General features: G+C 48.6%; 1 protein-coding gene across 1 annotated transcript in view; it reads right to left on the reverse strand.

Moving 5' to 3' along the window:
* Positions 1 to 283: 283 nt before the first annotated feature.
* Positions 284 to 23,460, reverse strand: part of LOC104851131 (olfactory receptor 9Q2) — a 141,968-nt gene continuing 118,791 nt past the window's right edge. Inside the window, exon 4 of the mRNA XM_010608291.2 lies at positions 284 to 1,355. Within this exon, the coding sequence (XP_010606593.1) occupies positions 395 to 1,339 (945 nt within the window). The 5' untranslated portion in view covers positions 1,340 to 1,355 and the 3' untranslated portion in view covers positions 284 to 394. The remainder of the gene's footprint in view (positions 1,356 to 23,460) is intronic.

Here is a 23,460-nt window from a genome sequence, read left to right on the forward strand (position 1 = left end):
GCACAGCACCCTCAGCCACACAATTCTATAAGGCAGGTAAATCCACCAGGCAGACAAGAAACTGGAGCTGGAAAATTGGGGTCTTAAAGGTAGATGCTGGACCCTGGGAATAACTCATCCATTCAACAAGTATTTATTGCTTTTTTTAGGTACTTTGCTAGGCATTGAACAAAATGATTCTCTGGAACAAACAGTTGTGAGGATCAGGCAAAATCAAACACAAAACATCTCGCTTGTCAGACAGTGACAAGCACTACGTAGACTATGAAGTCAGGAAGCGGAGGTGAAAATTTCAAGTGCAGGTGTAAGTAGGGCAGTCGACGAAAGCCTTCTCCAGGTGATGGTTGAGAAAGGACAGAGAAACCGAGACAGGGCATATGTTCCAAGGGTCCATCTAGGGTCTCCCGGGAACCATGGACTGACTCAGGGATTTCCTCACAGCCTCCTTCACCTCCTTGTTCCTCAGGCTGTAGATGAAGGGGTTCAGCATTGGGGTCACCACTGTGTAGAGCACAGACACCACCCGGTCCCCCTCCGAGGACTGGCCTGAATTGTCTCTCAGGTACATGAAGATGAGGGTGCCGAAGAACAGAGCCACGGCCGTGAGGTGGGAGGCGCAGGTGGAGAAGGTCTTGGTCCGGCCGCCCGCAGAGCGGATCCTCAGGATGGCCAGGACGATGAACAGGTAGGACACCAGGATCACCACGATGCAAGTGGGCATGACGAAAATGGCGAACATGATAATGACCACTTCCTGGGTATAGCTGTCCCCACAAGTGAGTTTTAACAGGGGAGGGAGGTCGCAGAAGATGAAGTCGATCTCATTGCCTCCACAGAAGGAGAGTGTGAAGGCTGTGACTGTTCGAATAAAGGCACTGGTAAAACCAGCGACATAAGCCCCAGTGACCAAGCCCACACGGGTCCTCTCAGTCACGATGGTGACATAGAGCAGCGGCTGGCACACAGGGACGTAGCGGTCATAGGCCATGATGGCCAGGAGGTAGCAGTCAATGGACGCAAAAAAGGTGAAGAGGAAGAACTGGGCTGCACAGCGAGCTTGGGAGATGGCAGCACCCTGTTCCCACAGCACCACCAGCATCTGGGGGACGATGATGGAGGAGTAGCACATGTCCACGAAGGACAGGTGGCTGAGGAAGAAGTACATGGGGGTGTGGAGCCGGAGATCTCCGCGGATCAGGATGATCATCCCCGCGTTCCCCAGCAGGGTGGTGAGATAGAAACTCAAGAACAGCAGGAAGAGAGGGAGCTCCCGCTCTGGGCGCTGAGTGAACGCAGTAAGGAAGAACTCCGTCACCGACGTCCGGTTCCTCCCAGCCATCCATGCAGTGGTTCACCTGGGAGAGCGAAGGCCAGAGCCAGATAAGAGTCTCCTCGGGAGCTCAGGTCACTGCGAGAAAATAATCCAAACTGAGCGCCAGCCACTCCACTTCCACCAAGTTTGCAGGTGGAGGATAGAGGCAAATTCGGAAGCTCACTGCAAGGTACAAAGGAAAGGACGCTTGCGTCAGAGTTGGAGCAGAGACCAAGTGAGTCTCTGGCTTGTAAGTCGGTCCTTGAATGCGCAGCTCTGTCCTCACTTACCTGCTTTATGTCACACACCGCCCTGAACCGCCATTCTTTCTCTGCCAAAGGGGACCAGAATGCTTTCCCCGCACATGAGATGACACACAGATTACAGCAGATGCAGCCAAAGCCCTCCCCATGTACAGTGGACACTTAATCATGTAAGCAAAGGTTTTAAGGAAGGAAGATTTACATTCTATGAACAAAAGAACGTGAACCCAAAATAAATATCCAATATCAATCAGCTGTGGGATCAGCTCGTAGACATTTCTATTCTCAGTCTAACAACACGAATGCTTAACCAGCAGCTGCTTCCTAATTAGAGTTGGCCGGCTTATTAAGGCTTTATGTAGATATAAACACACAAATACACACCTGCACTCACCAGCATTGACCTCAGAGCCAGAGTAAGATAATACATAGTGTCCAAATTTGAGAACAGAGGAAACAGAGTGACTCTGTAGTCTGGTATTGTCTGAGTGCTGTTGGAGGGGTCTGGGTTAATGGATCTGGAAGTTCTTGGTAGAGTTCTAGACCAGAGCTTTAAGCAGGGCTCGATAATGTCTGTATTCTTGCTGTACCAACAGCTGAGCTGGCTCCGGGGGTCGGGGGATAACAAAGAAATGAAATTAGACCTGCAAGCCCTGAGCGGCCTTGAGCTGTCCTCCCCTGAGCTCCACTTCGCAAGTGCCTCCTCCTGTTTGCTGTTTCCTCTGCCGGGGACCTGCCCGTCCAGAGGACACCTAGTTCCAGGTCACCCACACCACCTGAGTGACCCTGGGCTTACTTACCCTTTCAGTAGGCAGCACGGCACATGTCCGTAATCACGGCTACCTGACCACCACAGGGTCATCTCCAGGACCTCGGTGCTTCATCCTCGCTTCTGAGAGTCTTCTGTTTCCCCTCACCACAACACAGCGATACATCTTTGACACAAGAGTCTCCCAGGGTTTTTCACATTCGGCCCAGGACAGCAGGGCTAGGAGGCTGGCTACCCTCTTCCCGAGCTTCCCTAGACTCTGACAGGGGCGCTTTTCACTGCCCCCGCACCTTGCTCTAGTTGATTCCCCAGGTAACTCTCCAGGGAAGGGTGATCTGTCTGCAGGCACCTTCCTAACAAGGCCTCTACAATCTCCTGAGTTTTTTCTTTCATTTCATACTCCCAAGGTCCCGTCCCATGGCTGCCTCCCTCCGTGGGGTCTGATGGAGTTGCTCCCTGTCTTGCCTTCTTCTTGCTTTGTACCAACAGCGATGCATTTTTTTAAGCCTTCCGGTATCCCACTAGGGAATTCTGGCAGGGATTTTATGCAGTGCTACCACCCTAGCCAGCTGTGACCTGATCCCAAAAGAAAGGGTGTTTTCAAAGTGTGTGTTTTTGCTTCCCATTGGCAAGACACACTGGATGGAATATGCAACTCTGAAGGTTCCCTGTTTGGCTGACACAGAGAACTGTGCCAGTGGGAAGTCATGAGGTGCAATGCTGGAGAGACAGGTGTGAGAAGGCTAGGGATAGGCATCCTCAGAAAAGACAGAAAATTCACCCAGGGCCTTCGAACAGAGCTCATCACCAGCCCTTTTTTATTTTCAGACAGATCTCATTAAGTCGCTATGTTGCCCAAACTCCAATTTGCAGTCTTCCTGCCTCGGCCTCCCAGAGTGCCAGGATTACAGAGCTGCACCACCAGGCCTTGCAGAAAAACAGAAAATCCTTGATGGTAGCCGCATCCTCCACCACAGCCCTGGATCTCAGTGTGCATAGGAATTACTCAGGAACTTGTCTGTTATGTGAAGTTCTCGCCCACCGCCTCCCTGGACTCTGATGTAATCCATTTGACATAGAGAGCAAGGATCTACCTGGCCCCAGCTTCCCAGGTGGCCCTGGTACAGTTAGTCTCCAAAACTATAAAACTCTCTACACAAGGAGGACCGTGAGGCTTCTCAGCAGCAAAGCCATGACTGGAAGTGGGCAGTGCGAGGCCAGCTGGGCCTGTCCAGAGCACACACAGGACAGGGCTCCAGGACAGAGGACCTCAAACCTCTCGGCACACAGGAACCCCCGGGGAACTTTCACAGCCCGAGGCCCAGACTGCCCTCTTATGACTAGGTCAGGAAGCCCGAGTGTATAGGCCAGACACCGAGATTTTTAATCCCTAGGTGGTTACACTGTGCAGAAGGGTGTGAGAATCCCACAGAAGGCTCCTGCCTGTCCCCAGGATGCTTACGGAGATGTTCCAGGAAGGAAAATAAATGTGCTGTTCTCATAAGTTTAGAGACCACTGCAAGCTCGGCTCCCCACTTGGAAAATCACGTTGTATATCTGCATATTAAAAGAGGTGTAAAAACCCACAACTAAGAAAGCACATCAGCTTTGCCTAAGACACCATTTCCCACAAGTTAACCATAGACCCTCTTCTTCATTAGCCTCCTAGAAACCCAGAGTTCCTAGGAAAGGATGCTCCCTGGGTAACACAGCTCTACAGAGGATCCAAAATTGTCCCAGTGCCAAGCGGCAAAGCAGCAATTATCCCGAGCTGGGCTGGGGGACTAGTTCCCCCGAGGACAGCACTGGAGAGATGCTAGGCGACACTTCCATCTGGGTCCCCAAGGAGCTGTGGAAGAAGACACCACCTCTCCCCTTAAGAAAGACGTTCCCTTCGGTCGTGAAGTGGGTCCCTGGCTGAGCCCCTACAGTTCCCTTTCACGAATGTATTGACCCTGCCCACCGTATCCCCAGGAAACCTGCTGCCAAGCCTATGAGAAGCACTTGATTAGCTTCATGAATTCAGCCTAGTTAATCGGGGGCTATATTTAGAATGTACGTATAGATCCAAATGGCACATCACATCCCATAAACACACACAATTATTACTTCTCAATTAAGTTTTAATGGCTTAACAATGTTTTTAAGAAATCATGGGGTAATGATTAGGATGATTCAGTCACTGTGTGGCCAGCTCCATACAACAAGCAAAATGAATCGCAAAGAGTATTAATCAAGATTTCACAAACTGTATTAGGGCCTATAAAACTAGAACAGAGTTTATTGTTCTCCAAGAACTTTTTCCCCTGGGATCAAAATTTGAAAGAGAAATCCAAAAGAACGATGACAGCAAAGACCACTTCAGGTAGACACTATATGTGGACAGATGTCTGTTCACTCTCCTCAGACAAAGGATAGTACAGGAATGGACTGAGACGTGTTCACTCATTTAATCCATGCAACAACCCTACGACTGAGGTGCTATTATTGTCTTCATTTTAAGGAGATGAGAAAATTTAGACACAGATCATTGAAGTGGAGCCCAGTAGTCTCACAGGAAGAGGCAGAGCTTGGTTTGAACCCAGAAATCTGGTTAGAACACACACTCCTAACTCCTACACCACCCTGCAAACTCCCACAAGGAGGTCTGCATGTATATGTTTTTCTTACGGCCTTTCAGAAAAAGAGAACTTGCCCTGGTCATCTTTCTGTCACTGGAACACAGTATCCAACACCCACAAACTGAAGAGAGCTTCATCTCAGCTCACAGTCACAATCCACGGTCCAATGGCTCCGAGGCAGAACAGCGCGGCCAAGGGGCATCTCGGAGGAAAAGCTGCTTCCATCACGGTGGCCAGAAAGCAAAGAGAAGGAGGACCCCGGGAAGGAGAGACGCGCTTCCAGGCCCTGCCCGACCTGCCTCCAACCAGGCCACGACAGCTTTCTCACTGCCATGGCCCAATCCTCTCCCAAAAGCCCTGCCTCTGAGCACCTGCAGCTCTGGGAACATTCTCAATCGAAACCACAACAGAACTTGACAAAGAAGACATCTAAGTTTCAGAGTGAGAAGACTGTAAAAGGAAATTCTTGGAGCAGTTGGCTGAGTCCTTGCTCTTTCTATAAACTATCACTATGGCCACTGGTAAGGGGGTATTTTTTTTTTTTTTTTGAGACAGGGTCTCACTATGTAGTTGAGACTGACCTGGAGCTCACTATGTAGCCCAGGCTGGTCTCGACCTCACAATGATACTCTTGCCTCAGCCTCCTTGTGGAAATCATGAGTATTAGTTGTAAGTATTGTTAACTTTAGTAACTCCATGTTTGTTAAATTTCTCCAGTTTAGAACGTGGTGTATTTCCTTTGTTGAATTCCTGAAAGTTGCAGTTTCTTGTCTCTGACCTTCAGATGTGTGGTTGTCTGGGTTACTACTACCCACGGTGGTTATTTTTGTTGAGCCTGTTTGCTCTTTTCCTGTGTGAACTTTCATTTACTATGGTAACCCCATCCCATAATAGTTTGTGGGGTTTTTGTTTTGTTTTGTTTTGTTTTTTTGGTTTTTTTTGCTTTAAAAGGCTGATGCTTGGTGGGAGGTGCTGCTGCCTGCGGCCGTGCCCTGCCCTGCTGCCCCTTTTTCTCCCTGACTGCGGCTCCCGTTAGTTCCGACCCTGTGCGTTCTGTGTCTGGATTAAAACAGCACTGCAGGACCAGCAGCTCTCCCTGCCTCCAGGTGTTTCTTGCCAGGTCTTTCTCCTTTCATTAAAATCGCGATTAAAATCTTCATGCTCTGCTAGGACTTGCTGGACACCCCACCGCGGGCAGAACGTCACGAAGACTCCTCCGGCGGCAGTGCCCCCTCCCACTGTGCCTGCTTCCTCACGCCCTTCCGCACCTCGGGCTCACACCTGGTGGAACACACCGTCCCGTGGCGGAGCTACAGCCGCGTCTTCCCTGCACCACGGGCAGAGCACCCTTCTAGGACGCCTCATCTTTCCTGCCCCCAGGTCTCACCTGCTCATCTGTCCCCCCAGGCAGTGTGCACGGCCTTGGGGCTCCCTACACTTTGGTGGAATAAAGTTTTCAAAGGAAACATAAAGCACGTCGCAGAGGGGAAGGTTCTGTGTACATGTTCAAGAGATAACTTTTCTTTTTTGAAAGCCTTTAACAACAGGAAATGCACAAAATATAAAAAGTCACGAGCATTGATGAGCGACCACAACCTGGGTTTGTGTGTCTGCCTTCAGCCTGTGTGCTTACTGGACAGGACACTTGTATAGTAACTAGACCCTCCTGGTTGTTACCAATGAGGGATTTTAGATCGTCCTGAATAGAAAACACACTGACATCTGTCGACTCCCTTTACCTCACAGCTACTTTATAATGAAGGAAATCTCCTTATCCTCGTTCTACAACTGAGGAAACTGAGTCAGAAAGAGTTTAACATGTCCCGGATGGCAGCGCCAGTGGTTGGCGGCTGTCCTTGGACACAGAGCTGTGCACAGGTCTGTTTACCTGGAGACAGGGCTTCATGTGCTCCAGGATGCGTCCACCATGAGGTCATCAGGCGCCTGCACCACAGCCTGTGAGCACCTGAGGGTGGGCGGAGGCTTGGGCGCTAACAGACGGGATGGGCTTTGGCAAAGCCAGAGCAGCGCACAGCCTACACTGATCACCTTGAAAGCAAGAGACTTCGGCAGCTGGACCCGAGTTGGACTGACCGACTGGGGGAAATGATAAATAAGGGAAAGCGGATCTGGTGAGCTCCTCTGGGCATGAACCGAGAGCCAGGTCACTCTCCTGACTTGAATTCCGCTCCACTCCCCTGGCCGGGGCTCTCCTTTGTCCCTATTCCTCCTCAGTCTCTTAAGAGTCACTGTCTTCCCCTGCTTAGGGACGTGCCCTAAGGATGCGGGGTGGGGGCTGGGGTGTGTCCTGTTGCTGCCTGGGTGTGACGAGCCCTTCCTAGACCTCAGTGTCCTCCTCCACGTCACACACACACACACATGCACACACACACACACACACACACACACACACACACGGTGTGAACCAGTGATGGAACACTTGTGCCTTAGCTCCCCTCCTGGAAGATGTGAACCTGGAGATCCTTGTAGCTAGCGCTGTCCTCACAAGGTCTCTCTCCTGTTGTTTGTTCCTGTGGTTTTCTGACACAGGTGAGGACGCACACCTCACTCTAGGCTCTGTTCGGTTTCAAGGCTAGGGCAGCAGAGGCTGGAGGACAGCCGCTACCTATCAGCTCCCAGCTCCAACACAAATCCCCTTAGGAGAAGACACTGACAGTCACTACGAACGCTCTGAGCTCCCCACACGAAGCTTGACGTGGTCTGCAGAGAGAGGCAGTTACTGTCCCTGTGGGTTCCTCAAGCAGCACCAGTCCCTCTCGCATAGAAAGAGAAGCAGCTTCCTCCGAGACCAGCTCCCAGTGCCCTAGCACACCCGCTGGGTGAGCTCTAAAAGAACCAAGTCCCAATCCTGCATGTTCCCTGGAGGAGTCAGAAGTCTCTGGCAATGTCTCCAATCAGAAGAATGTTGTAATTATGCCAACTGCCACCCTCACCAACGTGACTATCCTGATAGCGCCAAGGGTTTCCTCCATTTTGTCCAGAAGAGTCAATGAGCTTCCTGCCCAGAGACCTCAACTGGATACATTGTGGATACATTGTGCCTCCTGGGTGTCCTCTCTAGAAGCCACCAGACTCATTAGGTCTCTGCCTCCCCCCACCTAAACACAAAAGAAACCATAGGGAAAACACAAGGCCAAAGAGGAGAGCTTTGGCAAGCTCTTCTTGGCGTAATATTTGCCAGTTCTCTGTATCTTTGACAGCATTGAATGTTTTGAGCCCTACTTCATAGGCATTTTGTTAAATTGAATTACAGTACATCTTAATTCAAAGAAAAGGAAGTATGGAAGATGAGGAAAAACAAAATTTTTCTCTTTGACAATTATAAGAACAGAGAGAAAATAGGATTTCTGTAGTGCATTGGTTTGTGACTGTGTGGAGAATTCTAAAGGAGGAGCAAGAGATACAAAATGGAACAAACAAGAACACACACACACACACACACACAAAATGCAAGAAAGTCGATCTAATACTTGCAGTGCCTTTAGCCATTTCAAAGTCCTGCCTCATTTGTCTTCACAGGAGAGAAAGACATTTCTCCTAGGCACAGACAGGGGGCCACAGTCACATGGTTATGTGGTGGGGAGGCCATGAATTTTGTCTGCTCCGTTCACACCGGTTGCCAAAGAACTCTATCTGGCCATGGTCACCTCTGCTCTGAGGACTTTTGTTTTGAACAAGGAGCACATTCACGCACAGACATGCCAGAGCTCATTCGAGGAAGAGATAAGCCCACTGTATTAACAAATAAGCTTGGCATCATGCAGCTTCTTGAAGGAAGTTCATTCCCACTCATAAAAAGGCGGCACAGTTTATGAGTCAGCTGCGGCACTCGGGGCAGGTGGTCTTCCAGGCTGGTGGAGTGGAGGAGGCCTGAAGGCAGATTGTGTGGGACACTGCAGGGACCAGGCGTGGGGCGGTCTGCTCACCACACCCCCCACCCGCCTCCCGGGGCCCAGAAGTGTTGTTTTCATCTGCGAGTGGGCTCTCGGAACAGTATTCAGGGGGCCGGGACTGGGAGTGCAAGGACCAGAAACACCAAAGACACCAAGGAGGTTTCTGGAATGCTTCCACTGTATTCAGCAAATGCACAGGCTTATATAGGGTAAGGCGGGGGTGGAGCCAGGGTGGCACTACTGGATCGCTATTGGATAGGGTAAGGCAGGAGTGGAGCCAGGGTGGAGTCAGGATACTTGGCACATTGGTATTGGCCACAGGTTAGTTTTTGGATTGTACACTTTAGGGGCTGAGGCTAATGGAGTCAGGACTTTAGAGGTTCTTGAGAGGAACAGTTTTTCTGTCTAAGGTCAGATCTCTACACACCTGAGGGGGCGGATTATTCCAGCCCTAATATGACTCGGAGTTTTCTCACAAGAGATGGGTACGGTGCTCCTGACTCAGCCAGACATTAATCTGATCCTCACAGAAGCCAGTGCTCTGGCTCCACACGAGCAGAAGAGCTGCTAGGCACGTCTGTGAAAACCAACATCTGGGCAGACAGGTCTGCTGCCCTCCCCAGCCTCTGTGCGGGGGCCCAGGCCAAGCCCATCCTCGAAACTCTGGAGGGGTGGAGGGCGCGCCGTTCCCTCCCCGCGGCTCTTCCTCCTGCTTCTCCTGATTTACTCACTGAGCCAAGTCCTGTTCTCTAGGGCAAAGTCAACACGCTCTGGTATAGACAAGAGATTTAACAAACAGACTGTGGAAAATTCAGGAGATTTACGGTAGTACACGGAGCCAGGTTACAATTAAATAACTGATGTCCCCTTCAGGTGACTTCCCCCGACATGTCCGTCAGGAGGGCTCTTTCCCTGGCCGCCTCAAAATACATCCTGTGAAGGTGCAAGATCCCAATGATGAGTGTCAGCGTGCTGTACACGTAGAGTGGACCGATAAAGTTAATGAGGAAAAGCACTGAGAGCCTTGGGAAGCCAAAGGAGGTGTCGGGCGCAGGAGTAGACCGCGTCCAAGAGAAGCCGCAGGACTGAGCGCGGAGGGCAGCAGCCCGGCACCCGGGCAGGGAGAAGCGAAGGCCAGCAGTGAGCAGCGGTCCCGCCTCAATGCAGGGACACAGCAGCCCTCAGAATTCCCTGGGAGGCGGAAGGAGCAGAGGGGAGAACATGTCGAGCGGACTGAGGGAAACTCCGAACCGGGCATGTTTAAAACTGAAAAGCACTGAGTGGCCTTGGGCTGGAGAGGATTTGCTTTTGTGCCTCCAGTGGGGAAAAATAGAGATTCGGTTCAGTTAAAATTAAATTTTAAGAAGTTATTTTTGTTGCACACCTGCATGGAGACTATAAATTATAAACCTGTTACTTTTTCCAGAACATAAAGCAAAAATGCCACTAGGAGGGATGGGAATCATGAAAAACGTTGAGAGACACAAAAAATCTAGGGTAATAAAAAATTTTTAAGTAACAGCAGAAAATTCCCTTGAGCTTAAAAAATAAATCTGAAGCCTTCAGATCCAACAGCTCACCAAGACCTGACACCAATAACGAAAAAAGGCACAGGTCTCCATGCAAGAGTGCGTGGGTTACACATTCCTGGAGGAAGAAAACAAAAACAAGGAAACAGGAAGGAAGCTGCCATCAAGTTTTGCATCTACACTGCTGCGTCTCGGATGCCCAAGGGACGTGTCAGACAGGATGATGTGTCCCCAGTCGGCTTACCGTTCCCAGTGAATCCACCATGCAACACGCAGTCCCCGGCCTCCGCCAAAGGCGTGCAGAAGTGAACACAGATCTAGTCAAATATATTATCGCTCACTTGGACACAGTGGAGTACCCTGAAATCATCCTGAAATACAGTTAAACTTGAAATAAACTGGAGCTCATGAAAAGTAAACCTGTATATGCACTGTGATACATAATGTGGACGACAAAAATAAATGAAATAGATATTACAAGCAAATCTTAATATACTCACACAAATACATCATAAAGAAGCTACAAGGAAGTTAAAAATGTTTAGGTAGATAGGAGTTATCCATGAGACAAACGTTTAAATGGATCTGATAAATCAAGTTGGCTCTTTGGTCAATAAAATAGACAAGTATATTGCCAGTCTAAGGAGGGAAGAATAAAGCAAAATAAATAAATAACAATAGGATTGAACAATCAGAGAAACACAGTTCGTAGAGGTAATTTTGTATATGTGCTGCCGAAGTGAGCACCGTACAGGCAATTTTGTATTATGGAAAAGAACATTTCATATATATGAGATGGGCAGAAAATTAAATATGACGTGAAGCTAAGTATATCAGTATGGATGAACCAAAGACAGGTTGGTGGAGATTTGAACATTACGGCACCACTACATGTTTTTAAGTAATTACAAATAAACTGCAGAGACATGAATATGTACTAAAAACTAAAAGCGCATGTGTGAATGTTAATACAAAATTCAGAGTACTGACTATCTCCAGAGAAGGGGGCAGGAATGAGACGAGAAATGAACACATCTGAATGAGAGTTTTATCTTAGAAATAAATCTCTATGTTCCTTGTATGATTAAAATATTGTGTAATAAAATTATAAGAGAATACCCTATACCATCACTGAATAATTGAAAATCTAACTGCCGTGTTTCATCCTCAGGAAAATACTGCAGTTATTGAGCCAGGATAAAAGAAAGAGAAAAATATATCAGAGCCAAGAAGGAGACAAAGTCTTCCTGCCATCAAAAGCATCGGAATATTATAGATTTATACTAATGACCTTTGGAACCTGCAAGAGAAAGATCATTTCTATGATGTTTAAATACTTCTGAGCACTCCATCGGTAGGACAGCAATAATATCAAAACCAGACACAGGTAACACATGTAAATAAAACTGTACAATTGTTTGTCTCCAGCTGCACGTATTCTGCAATGAAAATCAGCAAAGTGCGTCTGTCGGTGTAAACACATAAAACTGTGACTTAGTCCAAGGATGCAAAGGTGGGCGAACATCAACATACCTATTCATGTTCATTTTTTACACATTCAAAGAGAAAACCATAGGCTCTGTTATAGATGCCCCAAAAGTTCTTGATAAAACTGAATGCTCATTGCTTACTTACAAATAGTGAACAACAATAGCAAATTTGAGACACTGAGAGCAGAAGAGGCCATCCTGATGATGCTCAGAGAAGCAGGTGTCCAGGCCGGCGGCCGGCACCACACTGTGTGGAGAGACGCTCACGGACCCCCGCCAGGGCCGTCCTGATCCCTGTACAATCTTACAAAAATAACACAAAATGACAGAGATTCACACGAAGATGGAAACCTGTTACACTCCATAGATTCTGTATCGTCAGAGGAGCAGCTGAACCATCCTCACAATCCCACCTCAGATATCAGCACGGCATCCTAAAAACTTGCGTCATGGGCACGCATAAATTGCTAACAAAAACCCTGAGTACCCAAGGCATCCGATCCAGTTGCGTTTGTTCAGATGAATGAAGTCAGCAGCACTGTTACTGTCTGCTTAGTCAAAGCAGGCTTTGGGGTCACCCTCCCTTTCTGCCTCTCCTCTGCCAGCTGAAAGATTTCAGAGAAGCAATTTTTAAATACAGAGCAATCTGGGTGGCACTTTATAGTCTTCCCGTGCTGAATCAACACCGGAATATCTATGTCAAATCTTGGAACTCCAGAAGGCGCAGTTTTGTAAATGTCAGACCTGCAGGTGAAGGAATTTCCTCTACTCACAGACGCCCTGGCAGGCAGGAATTCCCCCAGAGCGTGACTCATTCTCACGCCTGTGGTCAAGGAGCACATTTTCATCTCTCCTTGGCACTGTAGTGACACCAGGCCCCTCAGTCAACAAACCCTCACTGACTGTCAGGGATGAGCTGGAAGTCCAGGAAACAGCAGGAAGCCACAGTGACAGGGTCGCGTCCAGTGGCGAGGCCGCTAGAGAATAAGGCAGCAGGGCAACTGCAGTGTTTGTGTTTCACAGAAGAGCAGAGGCAACTCACATCCTTTGCTCCAGCCAACGGGCTACTCAGGGAGCTGACAATGCCTGCAGGCCCCGACCCCCAGGGCTCCTTGTTCAATGGGATCCAGCCCTCCAGAATTCACAGGAAGTCATATTAGATGATCAAGAATAACTCTGAAATGGGTCTGCTGGGCAAAAACAAAGTTTCTTTCCACAGATATAAAGTATGAGTTGGGGACCCGGGACAGTGGTGAGCATCCAACAAGCAGGATGTTCGTGCATCCATCCCTTATTCCTCAAGTGTTTCCTGGATAGTTACTGTCAACTGTTTTGAGCACTGGGGACACGAGAAAACCCTACCCTCGTGAACTTAGATTCATCTGGGGTGACAGAAACTAAGACATGAAGGGAAGATAAGAAAAGAACATAAGAAAAAGTACAAAAAAAAAGTTCATAAGAAAAGTATCACAGAAAAGGATGTTAGGAAGGTTGTTTGCTATTTTAAATTGGGTGGTCTAAAAAGATCTAATAAAAGGTTATATATGAGCAAAGATTTGGAGAAATTGAGAATTCAAGTTTTACAGCTATCTCAAGGACAACATTCTAGTAGGGAAATAGTACATGCAAAGGTCCTGAGGTTGGACACACCAGGTGTGATGGCAAGGAGTTTGGAATTTAACAGATGAAACAAGCATATCTCTAGGGGAGCTATTCTATAATTCACCTGACAAATGATGATGCTAGAAATTTTCCTAATTAATTATGAGCAGCTGTGGCCAGGTTATCATGCTGGGATACAGATAGGAGGCTTGGTATTTGCTGGAAGAATAAAACATTTTAACAAGATGAAAATATTAGCTACCCTGACTCGATCATTGCCTGTTGTATATAAGCATCGAGTTGTCACACTGTGTCCCACAAATATGCACAGTTAGCATAATAATGTTCAGAGAACCTAGGAGCAAGGTCAGCACTAATCAGAGCCATCACTCCTGTAAAAGGCGAAGCATTCGATTCAGCAGCATCAGGATGCAGGTGGCCAAGGCGACCCTGAGCAGTGTCATCGCTCTTTCCACATCCCTTTATCACTTCTCTGCCCATGACCTTGGCGTGGTGCCGACCTTAGTCTCAGAAGACACGGCATCCCACACCAGCTGTGGGACCTGGGTGCCTCTCTTCACCTCTGACCTTCCATCTCCACACCTGACTTTCCTTTCTTCAAGTGCCTCTCAAAAACCTGGAGAGAGCTGTACTTTAGCCAACCAAAGACAGGAAGCCAGGCAGACTCGGGTGCGTGCTTCTCCTTCTTCCTCTTTCTCTCCCATCATGCACCTCCACCCCTCGAGCAGAGGCAGAATCGGGGAACAGCCTCTGCCTGGGGGTGCTGGCAGCACAAGACACCAGCAGATGTCCTCCTCCAGTCTGGGCTGTCCCCGCGGCCAGCCCGGGTCTCCCAGGAGAAGTGACTGTCCACCCTCGGGCCCTACATACAAATGGCAGGAAGCAGAAATGGAGGCGTCTTCCCTTTCAACTCCATTTCTTAAAGCCATCGCGAAAGACTGAGGGCTCCTGAATCGCAGTTCTGACTTGTCCCGCGAGAGATCATCTGTCTTCTAGGGTCCAGCTTGTTCGGCCTGGCCATGCCATGAAGGACGGGGCCTGCCACCCTCCCCCTGTGACCCGGGCACGCTGTGTGAATACTGCCCCAGCCCCACCTCCGCCCAGCGAGGACCTAACAGGAACTGTGCGCTCAGGGGAGACGCGGCCCATGGCAGCCGCCCCTTCGCCCTCCCTGGAGCCCGCCGCTCCATCAGGTCTCTCCCTTTCATCTCTAACACAAGAGAAACCCCAGGAGAAAAATAAGTAGGACAAGCGCGCTGCCCGGAGAAGCAATTGGCACCGACTGCAGGTTGGTGTGACCCTTGCCAGCTGCCTGTGGCCGAGAAATTATTCTTAGCATTCAGATACACAAGCATTTTTCTCAGAGTTTCACAATGCCCAGGCAAGAAAAAGGGAAGGAACAAGGTCAGGAAGAGGTGCCTTTGAGAAATGAGGGACAGGAAAGGGACAGGTGGTGGCCATCTGCACATCCGGTCACCTCGTCGTTTCTTATTGTGGAAGGTGCTCTAGAAGCCAGGGATAAAGTTTACACACACGCGCGCGCGCACAACAGCATACGGAGTTCCTGCCTGTGAGAATTTCATAGTGTGTATGAGAAGCATAAACTTGCACAAGTCCCGAGCACTTGGTCTGCCTTATTTTTCAGTTCAGGGATCATCATCTGCATGACACACAACTGGCTGATCTTATTTGTTGCTTGGCTTCGAGACTCCGCCCTGGGCTGCTCACCCCTCGCACAGAAGGAAGAAGGGCCACCTCCGCCGACAGGGCCGTCCCGACCCTTCCCAGAAGAGTTCTGTGGCGAGCAGGCTGCGTGACTCGCCCGTGTGCTGAGGCAGGGTCACAGACGCAGGGATGTGGCGATGGTGGCCTCCCCAGAGCTGTCTGCGCCAAGGTCACCAACCTCACAGGGAGGACACCGGAGTCCCGCGACACAGAGATGCTCAGATTGCATTTTTTCTCCTCTCTTTCAGAAAGAAGGCATTAAATTACATCCTTGGTGCCCCCGACTGGCACGGAACAACGCCCTGCCCTCCACCTTTCCTGATTCTTATGTGCCAGAAAGTAAAATCACCACTGATGTGGACACAGGGCCCGACTCCCACACAGCCCAGGAAGGTGCCCTCCACTCCCACAGCCCGGGGCAGTCCCTGCTGCGGCTCCCTGGGAAACCACGTTAACCCCCTGCCGCTGAGAGCTATGCCAACGACCCACAGCCCGTAATTACAGTGACACTCCTGTGCATCCTGCCATAAAACACAAGCAAACAAAAGGACCTTTCTAAAAGATGAAAGGTGGTGTTCCCGGGGAAGCGAGCGCGTTTCTACGGATCACGACTCCTTATTCCTAACCCTGGTGACGGCGACGGTGACGGCCCGCTGACACATCCACGGCTTGAGAGTTAGGGGAGCTGTTCGGAGCCTTCCTAGGGCCTCCTTCACGCTCTTCTTTCTCCAAGACAGGAATCAGAAGGTTCCGTGTAGAACGAGTAAAGCACTGAAGGCCTTAGCAGAAGCAGCGCGGTCCGCCTTGAGCGAAGGTAACGCGAGCGCAGGGTCTGTGTTCTCAGACAGTGCGTGAGGAGGAGCTCCGGGAGTTTAGGAGCCACAGGTGGGGCGCAGCGCTGGGAATCCCGAGTCCGGTGAAGGACTCCTCAGTTCCTCCAAGCTGCCACCAATCTAACACATGACCTTTAAAAATCTGGTCTTTCATAATACTGGCCATGCGGCTTTTGTAGGAAGTCCTAGGCAAACAAAACATCTGCATGCTCTCTCTCTCCCCCTCTCCCTCTCTCTCTCTTTCTCTGAACTAAAGGCCACAAAGAGGAACTAATATTCCAACATCCAAGACCCCTGACGTCTCCAATGGTGGTCCCCCAATCCCTCTGCCAGAACACCCCAAGAGATGTTTTAAAACATCCATACGTCTGCTGTAACGAGAGAAGAATTTGCCAGAGTGAATGATACTCTCATGTCTCCTTGCGTCAAAGTTGAAATTCTGCCACCTCGCAGCATGCCCAGAAAGCAGAGGCGTTGTTCTTCCCATTTCACAGCTAAGGAAACTGAGGCTCAGGGTGGTGAGCCTGGAGCTCACAGAGCGACAGGAGTCCGAGGCCTCGCTCCCGGTCCACTCTATCAGAACAACACCCAGCTTCACGCTGCAACTTGATCGGCGTGGACTGTGAGCCATGACCAGGGTGAGGTAAAGGAGACGTGAGAGGCAGCACCTCCCTGGCGCCGGTGATGCGCCCCATGTTCGCCCAGGGCCGGGTCTGGTTAATTCTGTGTGTCCGCTGGCCTAGGGGACAGTGCCCTATTACTCAGCCAAACTCCAGGCTAAGAACTGCTGCGGACGTGTTTTGCAATGCTAATGGGATCCGCATTGGAATCCGCTGAGTTTGAGTAAAGCAGAGAAGCTGCAGTGTGGGGGCCCCTGCCCCAGGAGCCACAGCAGAAAAGACTGAGGTCCCCACAACAGGACCTCTACCTCCAGGGGACTTCAGACTGCAGACCCTAAGGACCACTGCCCCGTGTCTGCAGCCTGCCCTGCAGAGCCCAGGCTTCCGGCCTCCACAGCCAAGGCAGCCAGTTCCTTAAAAGAATTATTTTCTGACAGGCACATAGATAGAGGATCGACAGATATGCTGACAGACGCATAGATACATATTCACAGAGCAAGATGTACATCTTGATAGGAATATATCTCCTATTGTCTACTTGGAGAGCCCTAATGCAGGATCTCAGACTTACCATCCTCTAAGTAATGAAAAGCTCATCTGTTGAAACCCAGTGGAACAGGAGGTGAGCAGAGGCTGGGTGCAGCTCTGAGCTCAGCACGGACACTGGACCCAGCCCTGCCACTGGCTATGCGACAGGTCCCTTCCCCTCCCTGTGCCTCTGCTTCCTCACCATCAAACGGAAGCTCACAGCGGTATTCGCCCCAGAGGTCTACTGTAAGGATTTGAGAGAATGTGTACAAAGTGCCCAGAGTAATCCCTGGGCCGGCGGCAGTCTGGGCTGTGTTAGTTTGCTAAACTAACGTAACAAAGTCCGCCCACTGGGACTTCAGCAACAAAGCACCACCAAATGGAGGCCCCAAACCATTTATTTGCTTGCTTGCAGTTCTAGGGCTGGAAGTCTAAGAAAGAGTTCTGCAGGACTGGATCCTTAAGAAGCTGACAGGAAGGCTCTGTCGCAGTCCCCCCCATACCCGAGTCTGTCTTTTCTTTAATCTCTGCCTGTGGTCTTCTCTGCATGCTATCTCTCTGTCCAAATTTCCCCTTTTATACAAGAACACCAGTCATGTCGGCCGAGGGCCAACCCCAAAGATCTTATTTTAAGTTTATTTTCCCTGTAATGATCCTATCGCTCAATAAAGTTCCCGGAAGTGAGAACTTCAGTGAATGAATTCTGGAGGGGACATGGTTCCACCCGGAAGTGATTCGGTTCACCCGGAAGTGATTGCCAGGAGCGGCCTGGACAGCAAGCTCCTTGAGGCTTGTGGGACAGCGTGGAGCACCTCACATCCGCTCACCCAGGAGTGAGCCCCGGAAGTCCCTCACCGGTCCGATCCTCACACTGCTCGCTGAGCGCTGCTCTAACAGCCTGAACCTCCATCCTGCCTTGTGAGATGGTAGAGAGAATGCTCAGAGGACACTGGTGTTCACCAGAGGAATCCTGGGGATGCAGGCTGGGGCTCTGATGTTCTCTGCCACCTTGCTGTGCACAGCTGTGGGTCACACAGCAGGAAGTCAGGACCTCATTGCAAAGGTTCCTTCTTGATATTCTCCAGAAAGGGCGGTCTAGAGGTCCAGCATCCCCAGTAATGATTATAAAGATGCACCGAAGTCGCGAAAGGTTGGGAAGTGATGGCAATTCCCATCCCTTCCCAGTGCTCAGCTTCACCTCAGAGCAAAGCCTACACTGCATCGATTTTTACTGTTCAGCCAAGACACCCCACGTGATTAGTGAATTGCGACGGCTGTAGGAGACTGTGACTCAGGCCACTCCCTGGGCCGAGAGGTGAGGGCTCAAACTCTCAATTTTCCTTTCTGCACACCAAGTTTCTGTCTACAACTCTTCTCCCTCTCCCTCTCTCTCTTCCCTTCTTCCCCCTTTAAATCTTTAAATACCTCCTGCCTCAGGCTCTATCTGCTCTTAAGACCTGCTCATGTGACTTCACCACTCTATTATCAGCAATTAATATTTATTGGCACGGATGATGAAAGGCTATATCGAGACTCTTCTCCCATCAAGTCCTATGTCTGCCTCCATCCTGTCTCTCATTTCATATGCGGAGCCATTTTCTGGTAAGGCTGTGACATCATAAATAATCCCTCACATCTTCCTGAGATCAGACAGCCAAGGTTAGAAAAGTTCTGAGAGGTCATCTGAGCCTGAAAGCCCCTTCCATCTCTGAGCACCTCACTGCGGAGCTCTGATGCCCTTAAACTGAAGCCATCTCCTTCATGGGAGCAGTTACCCCATGAGGCTTGCCCAGAGGAAGTATCCCCGTTTCCTAAGCTGGTCTCTTCTTTCTTTACCGCTCAATTTTTATTAACTAAACATGCTCCATTCTGGGTTTTTCTCTCTTTTAAACTTGAAGTATAAAATACAGAAATGAGTGCAGCCCTGACTGATTCAGTTCACCCTTCTGTCTTTTGGAACTATATTCAGGTACTAATTAGAGAGAAGCCTACTAGACACCCACCAGGCACCAGGCTCTCCTGGCACATCTAAGAGCTCAGTGCCTGGCCCCTTGAAACTCAGATCCCAGCATCTCCCAAGAAGTTTGGGTTTTTACTGTTACATATGCAAAATAAATTCTAAGATAAATCCAAGCATCTAAAAGATGATAGGGTGAATAATTTGCTCATCTTAGAGAGAAGACTTTCTAATCACAACATGAAACCTAGAAGCCATAGAGGAAAAAATGAATAAATCTAACCACATCAGATTTTAACATTTTGGGGGGCTAAAAGCATCATTTAAAAAAAAGTAAAAAAGACAAACAGGAAAGTATTCACAACACAAACAACAGACAGAGGACTGATTTCCCTAATATGCAACTTACTCTTAAAACCAATTGACACATCCCATAAAAAATTTACAAAAGTACTATAAATGATGCAGACAAAAAGATAATTCTGGGCCTCATTAATCATCTAATAAATACAAAATAAAATAATGAGATACTTTCCAAGTAAATATTGGCCATGTTATTTTGAAGCTGATGCTCCCTAGTGCCACAGAGTACAGAGTCGCCCCACTGCTGCATAATGCAACAGCCTTTCTTCAGGGGATGTAGCAATCACTCAGTGTAAATGTTCCAGTCCTGCAATTTTAATAGTCCCATCCTTCACTCTCTCATCCGATCTATCCCAGTCGTGTCATGGCTGCAGCGCAAGCTCCCGCCTGCTCCTCCCTGACCCTTCATCCAAGTCTTCTTCAATCCCTGAACCTCCGTCCCGGCCTGAGAGGTCCCCCACTCGGTTTCCTCGGTGTTGTGCTGTCCTCCTAGGGAATGCAACCGATATGACGAACCAGGTAGCCCACCTGCCAAGGTCCCTGATCGAAGCGGACTAGAATCGTCCAGGAGTCTTCTCCCTGACTTCCTCACCTCCAGTCGATGATGATTCGAACTGGAAATCATCTTTGGGATGACCAAAGAATCTGACTGACAGCAGAACCAAGACTAGTCCTGCTGGCACCTGGGCTGGGTCAGGGGAAGGTAAAGAATTTACACTGCTTGGTTATGAAAACACTGTCACACTGAAGACCCTGCTTCAAATGTCTTCCACTGTCCTGCAGACTTGGATTTTCCTTCTCTGAGGAGCTCCTCCCCTCCCTCAGATAAGCTACAAAAGCGAACAGTATGATCCACCTCTTCAAAGCGGCATTTTTCTAAACTTACAAACTCTTTTCATTTGTAGTGTAACAGGATGAAATATGCACACACTGGAATGATTCAGCAATTTAAAAATCTCCATAACCTCCATACTTAATCTTTGCACAAAGAACACCTACCCAACCTCTCTACTTTGAGCAATTTTCAAGTGCACACTATACTGCTAACTGTAATCACCATGTTCTATGGTAGATCTCTTGAACTGTGTCTCCCCAGCCCCAGCCCCATAGCCTCTGACAACGGCCATGCTACTTGCTGCTTCTGTGAAGTCAGCCTTAGAGTCCACACGTAAGTGACACCATTCGCTGTGTCCCTCTCTATACTTAGCTAGACAAACCGGAGTTCATCAAAATTCATCATTTTTGTGCATCAAAGGATGCTGTCACTAGAGTAAAAAGACAACTCACAGCATGGGCACAAATATTTGCAAACCTTGTGTCTTATAAGGGGTTCATATTTAACATATAAAGCAACTTGTACAACTCAACAATAACCACGAAATAAGCCACCTAATTTTAAAATGAGCAAAGAGCACTAACAGATATTTCTCCAAAGAAGATGTAAAGTTGGCCACTAACCGCAAGGAAAAAGCTCCATATGTCTAGTCACTAGAGAATGTCTTTCAAAATCCCAGTGAGTTGCCTCTTCACACCCAGTAGGACATAAGAAAATAAGCATTCACAGGGATGTAGAAAAATGGAATCCTTGGATATTCCAGTGGGGAGGTGGATTTCACACCAAGCTGTTCCTCAAAAAGCTAAGTATAGTCATGCCACCTGATCTAACGATTCCGTTATGAAGTATATAAACAAAAGAATTCAAAACAGGGATCTGAACAGCTATTTATACACCGGTGGTTTTAACAGCATTATCTTCAGTAAGCAAGAACTGGAAACTCTAAGTGTCCAAGAGACGAATGGATAACAAAATGTGCTACAGATATATGGTGGTTTATTAGTCATCAAAAGCAATGGGGTTCTGATACGTGCTACAAGATGGATGAGCCCTAAAAACATTGCACCAAGTGAAATAAGCATTGCAGAATGCAAATATCATATGGTCCTCCTTTAAAAAGGCACATAGAGTAGGCAAATTCACAGACAGCACAGTAGTGGTTACCAGGGGCTGGAGGGAGTCTAACAGGGAGGATGCTTTGTGAATAGTTTCCGTTTCAGATGATGAAATAGTTGTAGAGATAGGTAGTGAGAGGTGAGCCCTACACAGCAGTGTAAATGTATTTAATGCCACCAAATTATGTATTAAAGTGGTTAAAATAGCAAGTTTAAAGTCAAGTGTATTTACCACCATCAAAAATTTTAAAACTGAAATGTTTAAATTTTCACTGTCAGCTGTGTGCCAAGTCTAAAGCTATGCTCTAGAAGAAATGCAGTGAAGGATAAAGTCCCTGCTCACATTGACTTTACTGCTGATGTAATGAAACAAACATGAGTAAACAAAAATATATAAATTTTGGTAGTGATGGTTTTATACACAAGATGAAGTGGCGTAAGGAGATACTGGGCACTGGAGGTGGGGTAGAAATAAATACTTTAGACCGAGTGTGTGAGACACCGCTCTAAGTTGGCAGCCCTTGAGCGGAGACCGGAATGGTTTGGAAGAAGAGTTCACCACGCGGACGGAACATCAAGTACACGGCCACAAGGAGCGATGAGCCTCACAGCCAAGGGCAGGTGGACAACAGAGCTGGTGCCCAGGGATGAACGGGAGGTGAGAACAGAGGGATGGGAGAAACCAGCCCATCCGGGACCTACGCTGCTGAGTCGCCAGGAGGAAGAAGGGATCACTGACTGTTTCAGCAGGAAGTGGCCTGGTGCCGTGAGCATGTTTAGAAGGTCACTTTCCACTAGTAAAGCACTTTGGAGTGACGAGGGAGAGGTACAGCAGGGTCTCCAGGAGGGGCAGATGTCCCCATGCCATCCTCAAGACGTGGACAGCTGAGCCAGAGATGTCTGGGCAATGAGCGGTGCACAGTGAATTAGAGCCTGGCTTGGCTGCCTCCTGGGCAGTGTCTTCCCTGCGAGCACTGACCATTCCCACCGAGCTGGCTAAGGCCAGCCGTGTTCCACCCACGATCAAGGTAACTAGATGGTTCTTTCTGCACTGTCTTCTGGACAGGTTTTAAAACCCAAAAAGCAAATTTAGCAAGGGAGAATAGAAAGAGTTCATGATTCATTCCGTCACAGAATAAAAGTACTTTTTATTGCCACTGCCATCACTTTTTTTATTTTTGTGTTTGCGCTATTATATTTCAAATAAGGACAAAGATTATGTTGAGAAAGAGAAACAGACACAATGTTCTTTTCAACTATTTTCAGAAAACTTCATGAGTTTTGAAGAAGAGAGAAGTGGAAATAGCTGAGGTTTTCTTCCCCGAAAGGATTAAAGGGACGAATGGAATAATGTCCACGAAGCGTCTTGATCTCCGCAGCACCCTCCCACGCCCTGGCCCTCGGCGGGTCGCCAGCTGCCTGCTTCCCTTTCCACTGCCCTGCACTGTCCCCGGCCTCCCGGGCCTCATCCTCCTAGTCACGCTGTGTCTGAGCAAGACCGGGGAGAAAGTATCATTCGAGGTTTGAACTCAGCACCAGAACCTAGCACTGCCTTACCTTCTTTGAACTCCATCACCGGTAAAAATATTCTAATCCATATGTTTCACTTCCTTTCTGCCCTCTACCCTCCTTGCTACCAAAATCTGTGGGTGCTGTAGCATTTTTGATCTTGTCAGTGGCATGTGGCTGTGACGGTGCTTTCCTCTCCCTGTAGGCTAGAAAAACGGATCTGGGTAAAGGGGAAAACAAAACAAAGTCTGAGAAGTATTTCTGTCCGCCCTGTGTTGCTTCTCATTTAAAAAACAAAAAAACTTTTGTGACTATTTTCTCTTATCAGTACTGTTGTGACTCTGAGACCATATTCATAACCAGACATGAAAATAAACCTATAAATATACACTCCCAGGCATGGTGGCGCAAGCCAGAGGATCCCTGCAAGTTTCAGGACAGCCTGGTCTACATG

The sequence above is a fragment of the Fukomys damarensis genome, unplaced genomic scaffold (genome assembly GCF_012274545.1).
Source record: "Fukomys damarensis isolate Sample0158 unplaced genomic scaffold, DMR_v1.0_HiC HiC_scaffold_27, whole genome shotgun sequence".
Lineage (NCBI taxonomy): Eukaryota > Metazoa > Chordata > Mammalia > Rodentia > Bathyergidae > Fukomys > Fukomys damarensis.